The sequence below is a fragment of the Centropristis striata genome, chromosome 10, assembly GCF_030273125.1.
Source record: "Centropristis striata isolate RG_2023a ecotype Rhode Island chromosome 10, C.striata_1.0, whole genome shotgun sequence".
Classification (NCBI taxonomy): Eukaryota; Metazoa; Chordata; class Actinopteri; order Perciformes; family Serranidae; genus Centropristis; species Centropristis striata.
The window spans coordinates 13391195-13402418 of record NC_081526.1 but is presented as its reverse complement, the minus strand read 5'-3'; the positions used below and the strand labels follow the sequence as shown (position 1 = coordinate 13402418).

At 36.8% G+C, this 11224-nt stretch overlaps 1 protein-coding gene across 2 annotated transcripts in view; it reads right to left on the bottom strand.

Moving 5' to 3' along the window:
• Positions 1-4569: 4569 nt before the first annotated feature.
• Positions 4570-11224, bottom strand: part of sytl5 (synaptotagmin-like 5) — a 50783-nt gene continuing 44128 nt past the window's right edge. For both annotated transcript variants that reach the window (XM_059342893.1, XM_059342894.1), the window contains 6 exons: positions 10959-11061; positions 10692-10853; positions 10499-10607; positions 8553-8691; positions 7342-7550; positions 4570-6294 (listed from right to left, as the gene is read on the bottom strand). In XM_059342893.1, coding sequence (XP_059198876.1) covers positions 6152-6294; positions 7342-7550; positions 8553-8691; positions 10499-10607; positions 10692-10853; positions 10959-11061 — 865 coding nt within the window. In that variant the 3' untranslated portion in view covers positions 4570-6151. The remainder of the gene's footprint in view (positions 6295-7341; positions 7551-8552; positions 8692-10498; positions 10608-10691; positions 10854-10958; positions 11062-11224) is intronic.

Sequence of the window (11224 nt, the reverse complement as noted above, 5' to 3'; positions counted from 1 at the left end):
GTGGCATTAAAGCAGCTACAAGAAACATTCATTTTGTGTTGAGTTTTGCAGCACTTGTGTATTATTATAAATTATTTTATATATTCTAAATATATTGTAATATTATTATTGATGCATTTATGTTAGCAACATTTTACTGTTGTCAAGACAGCGCACATTTTAACTACTTTATATACTGTTATTAGGTTTGATGTATAAATAAACATGTATCATTTTAAACATTATTAGGGCCCGAGCAGGCAACGACCTGCGAGGTCCTATTGGTCCTATTGTATTTCGAATGATTCTTTATTTTTATTCTTTGTCCCAAATGATCGCATTTTACACTGCCTGAACATACCCCAAAACTCATGAAACTAAATATAAGTCACACCAGGCGAAAAATTTTATAATCTATTGTCATCCTGAATTTTCACCACTAGGTGGCGCTATAATAAAGGAAAGTGCGTTTTGGCTAATAACTCCCACATACTTCATTGAACATTCAAAAATCTTATATCCACGCGTTCACTGAGTTTTGCTGAATCTCGTGATATAGGGCACGCCCATTTTCGCCTAGAGTTGGTTTTTTTTCGCAAATTCGCGAAATGTCGCAAACCTACTTTTTCGAACTCCTCAATTTCATCGTTTTGCACCAAACTTTGCACACAGCATTTATGGACCCTCATGACAAAAAGTTATTAAAAGAATTTTGATAACCCAAAGAATACTCAAGTTATTAAATAACAACAAAGCAACAAGTTTTGTATAATAATGCACAAACTATCCCTTTAATCCTCATACAGTGTCTGAAGGAGGACTCTTAACTGATATGTATAAGTTAGAAGAGGCAGGTAGCAATGGTGGAAAGTAACTATGTACATTTACTCAAGTACTGGACTTAAAGTACAATTTTGAGGTACTTTTGTGTACATTTTATGTAACTTTATACTTCTACTCCACTACATTTTGAGGCAAATATTGTACTTTTTACTCCACTACATTTAGCTGACAGCTTTAATTACTTTTCAGATCAAGATTTAAAATGGAAAACATGATACATTTAAAATGATTACCCATTGTTATAAATTAAATCACTTAAAAGTTTATTAGGTAGTTAAAATAAGCGGAGTGGAGTCATTTCACAGTGTGGTATTAGTACTTTTACTGAAGTAAAGGATCTGAATACTTCTTCCACCACTGTCCTTTTTACTTCTTTACTTTTTGATTATTTTTTAATTTTTAATTTAATTTAATTTAAAAAAATTTTTTAATTTTTTTTTTATTAAATTTTTTGAAATTTTTTAATTTAAATTTTTTTTTCTTAATTAATTAATTTATTTCATTTTTTTTATTTTCTTAATTATTTTTTCTGCACAATGCGCATGCGTGGCACCGTTGCGCTACTGCGCATGCGCGGCCCCATTACGCTCCTGCGCGCCTCTGTTGCGCTACTGCGCATGCGCAGAAATGCAACAGGGCCACGCATGGGCAGAAAACCCCGCGCAAGCGCAGAAACACAACGGGGCCGCGCATGCGCAGAAGCGCAATGGGGCTGCGCATGCGCAGAAGCGTAACGGGGCCGCGCATGCGCATTAAATTAAAAATAAAAAAATAATTAAAAAGTAAAGAAGTAAAAAGGACAGTGGTGGAAGAAGTATTCAGATCCTTTACTTCAGTAAAAGTACTAATACCACACTGTGAAATGACTCCACTCCGCTTATTTTAACTACCTAATAAACTTTTAAGTCATTTAATTTATAAAAATGGGTAATCATTTTAAATGTATCATGTTTTTTATTTTAAATCTTGACCTGAAAAGTAAGTAAAGCTGTCAGCTAAATGTAGAAGAGTAAAAAGTACAATATTTGCCTCAAAATGTAGTGGAGTAGAAGTATAAAGTTACATAAAATGTACACAAAAGTACCTCAAAATTGTACTTTAAGTCCAGTACTTGAGTAAATGTACATAGTTACTTTCCACCATTGCTACCTGCCTCTTCTAACTTATACATATCAGTTAAGAGTCCTCCTTCAGACACTGTATGAGGATTAAAGGGATAGTTTGTGCATTATTATACAAAACTTGGTACAATTATTGTCAATGCCCTCCTGAGGATAACCCTTTAAGGTTTTATTGATCGGCCCCTAGGTGGCACTGTGGTGGCAGTCTAATTTCATATTTGGTACCGTGGCCACACTATAACACTTAAGGCAATGAAATTCATAGGGGTGGTATAGACTGGCCCCTGTAACACAGACACCCCGACGGCAGCATGCCCCGACACGCGTGTACTGCGAGGGCCCTTTCAGTACTGCTTGCAGTCCTAGTTTTATTTTATTTTTCTATTTTTTTAATGTCAAATCTCAACCTAAGAAGTAACTAAAGCTGTCAGCTTTAATACTTGGATATGATTGGATGAATGGAACAACAGGTGCAAATTCAGAAAGTCACACAGCAAAACAACTAGAGATGGGGGAAAATCGTTACAGTATAGTATCGCCATATTTTGCTTGCCAATGTTATATCGATTCATGGCCGCCAAGTATCGATATTTAGTGTTCCAATGGGCCGTCAGTATTTTCGGCGTTTTTGTTTATTCCAGGGGCCGTAGTGGGCTCAATTTAAGGGACTTACTGGATATACTGTTATTATATTAAACTAGAAGATCTAAGGAATCTATCGGGTTGGGAAGTTGTCGAAATAATGCTGCAAAGTTAGGCTTTTTTATGTTTCATTAAAAAAATTGAGAGCAGTGAAGCTTAAAGTTTTCGAAAGTTTGAGAAAACGCTGCAGTTGTTGTCGTCCATACATGTTTGATATCAGTTCAGTTCAGTTTGACTGAATACTTTGTTGTTCAGTCTGTGGGTTTGACTCTCATTGTGGAGCAATAAAAAGACTGAAGTGAGATGAATACTGAGAATGTTGTCTTATTTGACAAAACAATTCTTGATTGAATTTCATTTTGTGGACACAAATTGCAATTAAACATTAAAATCTCAATAATATCGTATCGTAACTCAAGTATTGGGATTAAATCGTATCATGGGGCCTCTGCTGATTCCCATCTCTAAAAACAACTTACTAACAACTAACAAGATTTTGTATTGAACAAAACATTCAGCTTTTTAAATCCAACATAACAATTAAATTCATATTTTAAAGACTGCGGACAAAAAAAAACCTTTTAGTTTTTGTCTAGATGTACACAAAGACAACAGCTAACCAGCCATATAAATAGCTTAAAATGAGATATATTCTCAAACAAAAAAGGCGAACAGCAAATCTATGGAAAGATGCGTTTATTTCAAAATATTCCGGTGACACATTCGGGACAAAATAGGTTTGAATACAGTGAATTTGATGCTTTGAAACCAGACACAACAGAGAAAGTACATGCTGTACATCAAGAGCTTCTTCAGTAATCAGGTATTGCACGAGCCTCTCATCTAAAGTACGTGGTACAGTGAACACCATGTATTATTACTAGAATTGTGCAGTGTGAAACGGTTGTGCTCCGGGGAGTCCAGAGCAGACGGTTCGCCAAGGACAAGCGCAACAAAATTTGTCATTCCACATGAGAAATGGTTGCACGGGGTTTAACTTGAGAATGATTTTTGTGGATTTCGTGATTCATCACAGGAGGGTGGATGACAGAGCCCCGGGCGACAGGGACAAGGTGACTGTCACTGACTCATAATTAGGCTCCCCCTGAGATGAAGGCGGCTCGCCTCAGTGCTGACTCACTCTACAACCTGCAGCCTCAGTCTCAGGGTTCCTGCTTTCCATCACACCTTCTCCTCGGAGTGTAACATGATGTAGTTATCAGTGCTTTACGTAAACCTTTTGTTGTTCTACCTCTGATTTATCTAATACCATGCAGTTTCTATTCTCACACTGATACAGTGTTATGTTCATATACATCAAAGCTAATCTAAGGTGTGCAATCTGTCTGATGGTTTTTCTGACAGCCAGAGGTGGAAAGTACAAGTACTCCAGTTACTACAAGTATTTTGAAGACTTTGTGCTTTTCTTTAAGAGACCAATCAAATGAGAGATATTGAGAAAAAATGTGTCACTAGTGCGTTTAAAACAACAATTTGATGGTTCCAGCTTCTTAAATTTGAGGTTTTAGTTGTTTTTTAAGCTTTCCTAGTATATTTGTGAATTGGGTTTTAGACTTTAATATACCCTTTAAAAAGCTGAAGACAACATGGTTTTTACAACTCCTATGGCAATAATAATTAATTAATTAAAATGGATTTTCTTTGAAGAGCAGCAGATATTAAACCTTTTTTATGAAGGGCTGGCTCACTGATTAACATAAAATAATTTGCTTTCAATGACTTATTGTCATTTATCAAGAACAGCCATGCTAGCAGCTCTGTGGGGCTGTATGTGATCACAGTGGAGCTTTGAGCTAATTGATAATGCAGATATAAAGTTCATCATGTTCACCATCTTAGTTCAGTCAGTTTGCATTTGATAATTAGCCCTAAACTACAGCTGAGCCTGCTGTGAATGTCAACCAAAGTGCTGAACAAAACATCTGGATTGATGATGGTGCTAAAGAGACAAAAGTTAATCATGAAAAATATTATAATACACTCAGAATGTTTGTTTGCTTTCTTATTTAACTGAGTAATTTGAGTCTTTCAGTTTCAGACTTTTTTTTTTTTTAAAGATTATTTTTTTTGGCATTTTACATGCTTTTGAATTGAAAGCGAGAGACAGATAGAAAGGGGGTGACAGAGGGAAGGACATGCGGTAAAGGGAGCTCAGGCCGGCTCCACCGCAGCGAGGACTGTAGCCTCTATACATGGGGCGCCTGTGTAACCCACTACGCTACGGACCACCCCTCAGTTTCAGACTTTGACACAATCTTTGGAAAATTTGAATTTGGTGCCATTTTTCACAAATCTTCTGGCATTTTATAAATAATTAATCATGTTAATGACCAAGTTGCAGCTTTCTTTTTTTAAAATATATTCTTAAATTTTTTTTTTTTTATTAACTCAAAGTACAATAACAGAGTATAAAGCGATCTGCAATAGTGCTAATAAATAACAGATTTCTTTGGAGAGCAGCAGAGATTACCATTGATTAACATAAAATAATTAGGAATTTGCATTTAATAACTGTTCACCATCTTAGTTTTGTCAGTTTGCATGCAAATATTTGATAATTAACCCTAAACTAGAGCTGACGCTGCTGTGAATGTCAAGCAAAGTGCTGAAAAAAAACATCTGAATTGATGATGGCTTTAAAGAGACATAAATGCATCATGAAAATAATCAGTTAATTAGTTACTTTGTTTGCTTTCTTATTTAATTGAGGTTACTGAGTGTGTTTGGGTGTTAGACTTTGACACAACTTTGGAAATTTGCGTCATTTTTCAGGAATCTTTTATAAATAATTAACCAAGTTATTGATAGAGTTGCAGCTCCTAGTTTTGGGATTCTAAAATTAGTATCTATACTTTAACTCCAAATACAATAACAGAGCATAAAGCAGTGTACAAGAGTGCTTGAAAAGAAAAGATTTGTGTGGAGAGCAGCAGAGATTAACAACACATAAACAGATTAAAATGTCTTCAAAAGTGCCATTATTGTCATTTTACTTCAGTATTTTATCATCAGTAACAATAAAATCTGCTCCTTGACTGAGAGGAACTAGTCACTTTCCACCTCTGTACACAGCTGTTAATAAGAGGATGAATCTCAGCGTCATCGTGTGCTTCAGACCAGGATGCAGCTCGGTTGCTGATAAAGGGAATGTCTAAGTCTCTACGTTATTGATCAGCGCCTCGTCGGACGCCTGAACGAATGGTCTCCGTCAGCTGCAACCACATGCAGATGTGACTCTGGTTCATGAACCACAGAGACGAGGACGGACACATTAGGAGTCACACCGTGTGCTTATTCGGCTAGGTACAGTAAGTTACACACAACATGTTTTTTTTTATCATATACAGCAGTAAACAGCAGTGCTCGGTCAAAACTAGATGCTTTTGGAGGGCGGGATGTGGATGAGTGTGTAAGGCATGACTGGCTGAACAGGAGAAGTAGGGAGAGGGACGTTCTCTGTTCCTTTACGAGCATTTCAGTCAGACTCTTCACACCTTCACACCTATTCTTTTTTAAATCCTCTCTTGCCTGGGCTTCGATGCGGCTCATGTGTTGCATCTGCGCATGCTGGATCGCAGCATCAGAGTACACTCATGAGGGACTTCTGGGTTTTCGATCATGCGCTGCCACAGCCGCTGCTCCTCCCCGTATGAGTCCATCCAGTCGACCTCGTTCCCGTAGCTTTGGCCTTGAAGGGAAAAGACACAGAAATATTTGTTTAACTTTGTTGTAACCACTAGAGAGCCCTGAGGACATTTTCGCTATTATTATAACACATTCTGTTTTTTAGATAAAGAGATATCTACAGAAGAGGATTGGGGCCAGGTAGGAGAAAAAAATGATTATGCACTTTGAGAAAAAAAAAGTCTAAATATAATGAGGAAACGAGGAAAATGTCAAAATGTCGAGAAAAATGTTTAAATCCAATGTCAAGAAAAATGTCTAAATGTTGAGAAAAATGTCTAAATACAATGACGAGAAAAAAGTCAAAATGTCAAGAAAAAATATAAAAAAATTTCACATAAATTACATAAAAGTAGATTTTCCCAAAACAATAGTTGTGGTAGCTACAACCGAGAACAGTTCATTTATGTGTCGGGGGATTACAAATGATAATAATCAACAAATAATCAACAAATAATGAATATATAAAATGATATATGTGTGCAACAATAAGCTGGTAAAATTCAGGTTTTTTTTTAAGATTGAACAATCACCAAATTTTGTCCATTTCTACGGCAGAATATTTCAGGGTTTTGTTGAGCCATTTTATGGGAAACAGACACAAGTAGACCGTCGTTGTGTGTACAATATATAAATAACTCTGTTTTCCTTTGAATACTTTCTGCCAGCCTCAATAGCCAGAAGAAGAATACCTGCTTTCAACTGTGCAACTGAAGATGTTTCTCTTTCCAAGGAATGTGACGTCACCTGTGATTCAGCACTTTTGCTGGTTATTCATGTATGCCCTTGATTGAGCTTTTTCAAATATATATTCATATATTCATTGTTGTGCTTGAATAAAAGCTATTTTTTCCTGAAGTAAACACAGCACCAGCATCAGTAAAGCTCCAGTAAAGCTTTTTAGCCCGCAAAAAAGCTATGCAACCTTTCAGAAGTTTAAACCACCTGTTTGTCATTCTGTGCAAGACTTTGACCTTAAAACTTCTCATCTGTCATAGCGACAAGCTCTAACCAGGTACTTTTCTTTTCCAGCACTCAGAGTTTCAATCACCTGTGCCCGCGCCGAGCCTCACTCCTCCCAGGAAGACGTTGCTGGCCAGGGCTTCTTTGTCCCACACGGTGAGCTCCAGGCAGACGTTGTTGAGGTCTCCTGGCTGCAGGCCGCAGTAGGTGAAGGTGTGGTTCCACTGCGGGTTCACAGTGCGCCGCTCCACCACCGTCTTGTGCTTTGTTGACTTGTTGCTGTCAGGGAGGAGATATCTGGGGGAAAGAATACAGCTGAATAAAGAATAAAGCTTCGGCTTTTCCAAAAGTACATATAATAAGAAGGCAGCCAGAAGGCAGTCGGACCAGAAGCTGATGAAAGACAAAAACCGTTTACGAAATATGATTCGGATGACTACAAAGAGACACATAATTTATACCATGGGAAGTAAAGTTTTAAAGGGACTCACTGTCACCACAAAGAGACACAAAATAAACACATAGATGAGCATAAACAACTACAAAGGGACACAAAGTGACATACAAACCACAGAAAGAGACTCACAAAAAACGCAAAGAGATACATAACAACAACAAAGAGACATTACAAACAACAAAGTGACACATAACAACCACAAAGAGACACAACAACCACAAAGAGTCACAAAACAACCACAAAGAGACACATACCAACCGCAAAGAGACATAACAACCACAAAGAGACATACCAACCACATAGAGTCACAAAACAACCACAAAGAGACACATACCAACCGCAAAGAGACATAACAACCACAAAGAGACATACCAACCACATAGAGTCACAAAACAACCACAAAGAGTCAAATAACGACCACAAAGAGTAAAAAAACAACCACAAAGTCACAAAACAACCACAAAGAGACAGAAAATTATTACAAAGAGTCACAAAACAACCACAAAGAGTCACAAAAAAATACACAAAGAGACACATAACAACCACAAAAAGTCACAAAACAACCACAAAGAGTCACAAAAAACCACCACAAAGAGACAGAAAATTGTAATCTCTCCATGGCTGTAGGTTATTTGTAGTATTTATGTATCACCTGTTCATTAATATGATTTGATTATTTAAGTTGTCCATTAGGCATTCATTTATATATAACTTCATAATGTTTAGTTCATTGTTTCCAAGAGCTGTGGCTTAAATAGAGAGTTGCTTTTCCTTATTTTCAGAATGTTCCCCCCCGTCCTATTGAAAAGTTTCCAACCTGACCTTAAAGAGGTTCATCTCACCCTTTCACAAAAGGATCTGAAGTGCCTCCGGACTTGACAGCAGTGAGATTTTTGGCTCCTTTGACCAGCAGCTCTACCATGCCCCCTTTAGGCAAAGTGAAGCTGCTCGTCTTCTTGCTTTTCAGGAACCCTTTCTTCACTGAGACAGGAGGAGAGCAGACGGACAGAGAATAAACAAGCTCACATTACAAAGGTTTCTGCTTATTTACTTAACACTTGAGAAACAAAACAGGTTAAAGTAAAGTTGAAGTAGACTACACTACACATGCAACAACATGCAACTTGTACGTACATAATATTTATCTTAGCATTATTTTATTGTTTTCACAACATTGCCATATATTTAATAGCCCTAACTGTCTCCAATTAGAATAAAATCATGTGACAAACATTGCTTTATTTAAAATTGTCACAAGGAATTATATATTGATTTTAAGAGTAACAAATAAACAAATAAGTGGCAAAATTATTTATTCAGTCGTAGGGATTTTTCACAAACTGGCAGCCAAAATCTGTCTATTAGGTATATTATGTACATTATTATGTATATTGTTAAATTATTAAGTAACAATTAATCAAGCCTTTATTTACAACTTTTTAATGTGTGCCATGTGGTACAGAAAAGCACAGGTCAGAGGTACATGTGAATAAAAAACCTTTCTGCAGCATAAGAATTATTTTTTCTGCTTTCTTATTCTGCTCTTCATCTCACAAATTCATGTTGTTGTGTCGAGCCTGCAGGATCTTAAACACTATCTTTCAACAACATTTCGGACAACATGCTCTGTGTTTACATCTCAACCTCAGTCCAGCAACAGCACGCTGCACTAATTAAAGGCAGGTAATAAACATCTTGAAAATTCTAACATTAAATTGTGGATAAACAGAAAGTTCTTTATTAACTCTGCCAGGGAAGGTTAGGTTTTCAGTTTGGTTTGTTTGTTTGTCTGTTTGTCAGCAGGATTACAGAAAAACTTTTACACTGGCTTAATTTTTATAAAATGTATGGATCATGGGCTGAGGAAGAACCTATTAAATTCTGGAGTGTATCTGAACCACGGGGCAGATAACACAAATTATTTTTCACTTTCTGTAACATTGCGAGATAGGGCATTTGGCTCACACTCTCCGAGTGCCCTTCTAGTTTTAGATTTAACTATGAGTCAGAAAAACATATATTTAGCTGTGTTAACAAGCAAACTTCTACTGGTGGGTTACTCATTATTACAAACTCATGCTGTGCAGACAAAGATCGGTCAAATCCAAAAAAGAAAAAAGCTGACGTTTGGGGAAGTAAATATAATATGATCTCCTCATCTGTTAGGCAATTATTTGAGCATTTTAGCTTCACAATATGTGTCAGAACATGATATAGGTACGGGTTAATGCCCGACAGAGTGTCCATTATCAGGAATTAATGGATGACAGGGAGTGCATTAATTCCTGATAATAGACACCTCAGAGGGCTTTAACCTGTTTATACCATGTTGATGCGGCAAAGAAGAAAAATACTGGGAAACGGGAAAAAAGGAAGAAAAAGTTGCAAAAACTATAATTTAAATATTAAAATAAAAATAAGAAACAAAGAAAATACAATAAAAGAAAATAAACAAAATAAATCATGTCACATGGCATAGAGAGTTAAAAAAAAGTTGATTAAAAATGATTATTATTAAAAACTAAAATTATTGCTATTAAAAATATATGAAATAAAATAAAATGATAAAATAAAATAATAAAAAAACAAAACAAAACAATAAAATAAAACAAAACAATACAATAAAATGAATTTAAAAAATATATATTTCTTTTCCATGGTCACATGGTATAAGCTAGTTACCATTGGACTGTTCTGGCCTCACTATCGTTCATTATTCCTGATAATGGACACCTTGCCGTGTCTTACCCTTAAATATAAAACAATAATTTAAATTAAGAACTTGTACCTTGTACTTGGTCCAGCGGCAGCATGAGGTTCTTCTCTGCAGGTATGTACTTCAACACGACGGTCAGCTCTCCTTTATACTGCATGGTGGAGTCCATGTTGCTCTCCACCTACAAAAACACCATTCACATCCTTTCAGACAATCGTCCTACTGTGTGTTTGTATAACATAGAAGAAGACTCGTGCCGGGCTACCTTGGGCTGCAGAGAGTACCACTCCTCTATCTGGGAATCAAACTCCCAGGAGTCAAAGGTCAGCTCCACCTCTCCCAGGAAGCTGTTGTGTCCGAACCGGTCGTGGTGCCACACGGAGACCTGCAGAGTCCGCGTCTCCAGCTGCGAGTGGCTGATCACGTACTACATGTCACAGGAAAAAACACAAACATATTGATTTAAAAGTTTTGCATTTAGAAACTCAGAGAATAACGGCTGAAAGCTTATTGAGTTTTTTCAGCGACTCACCCTCAGATTCTCACTGAAAACAGGGTTAATGGTGTTGGCCTTGATGCTCGTCTTCCTCTTGCTCTGTCTTGACGTATCCGGCAGCAGGTACGTCTTCACGTACCTGCCACAAAAACACACACAGCTCAGTAGGAGGAGACGGATTCGGTTTGTTCTTGTTTATGCCAACAACATGAAATATCAGCTGCCCTCTAAACAAATAAGTATTACATTTCATCTTTGACAGGAAAATACTGGAAACTAAATGATATTACAAAAAAAGATTG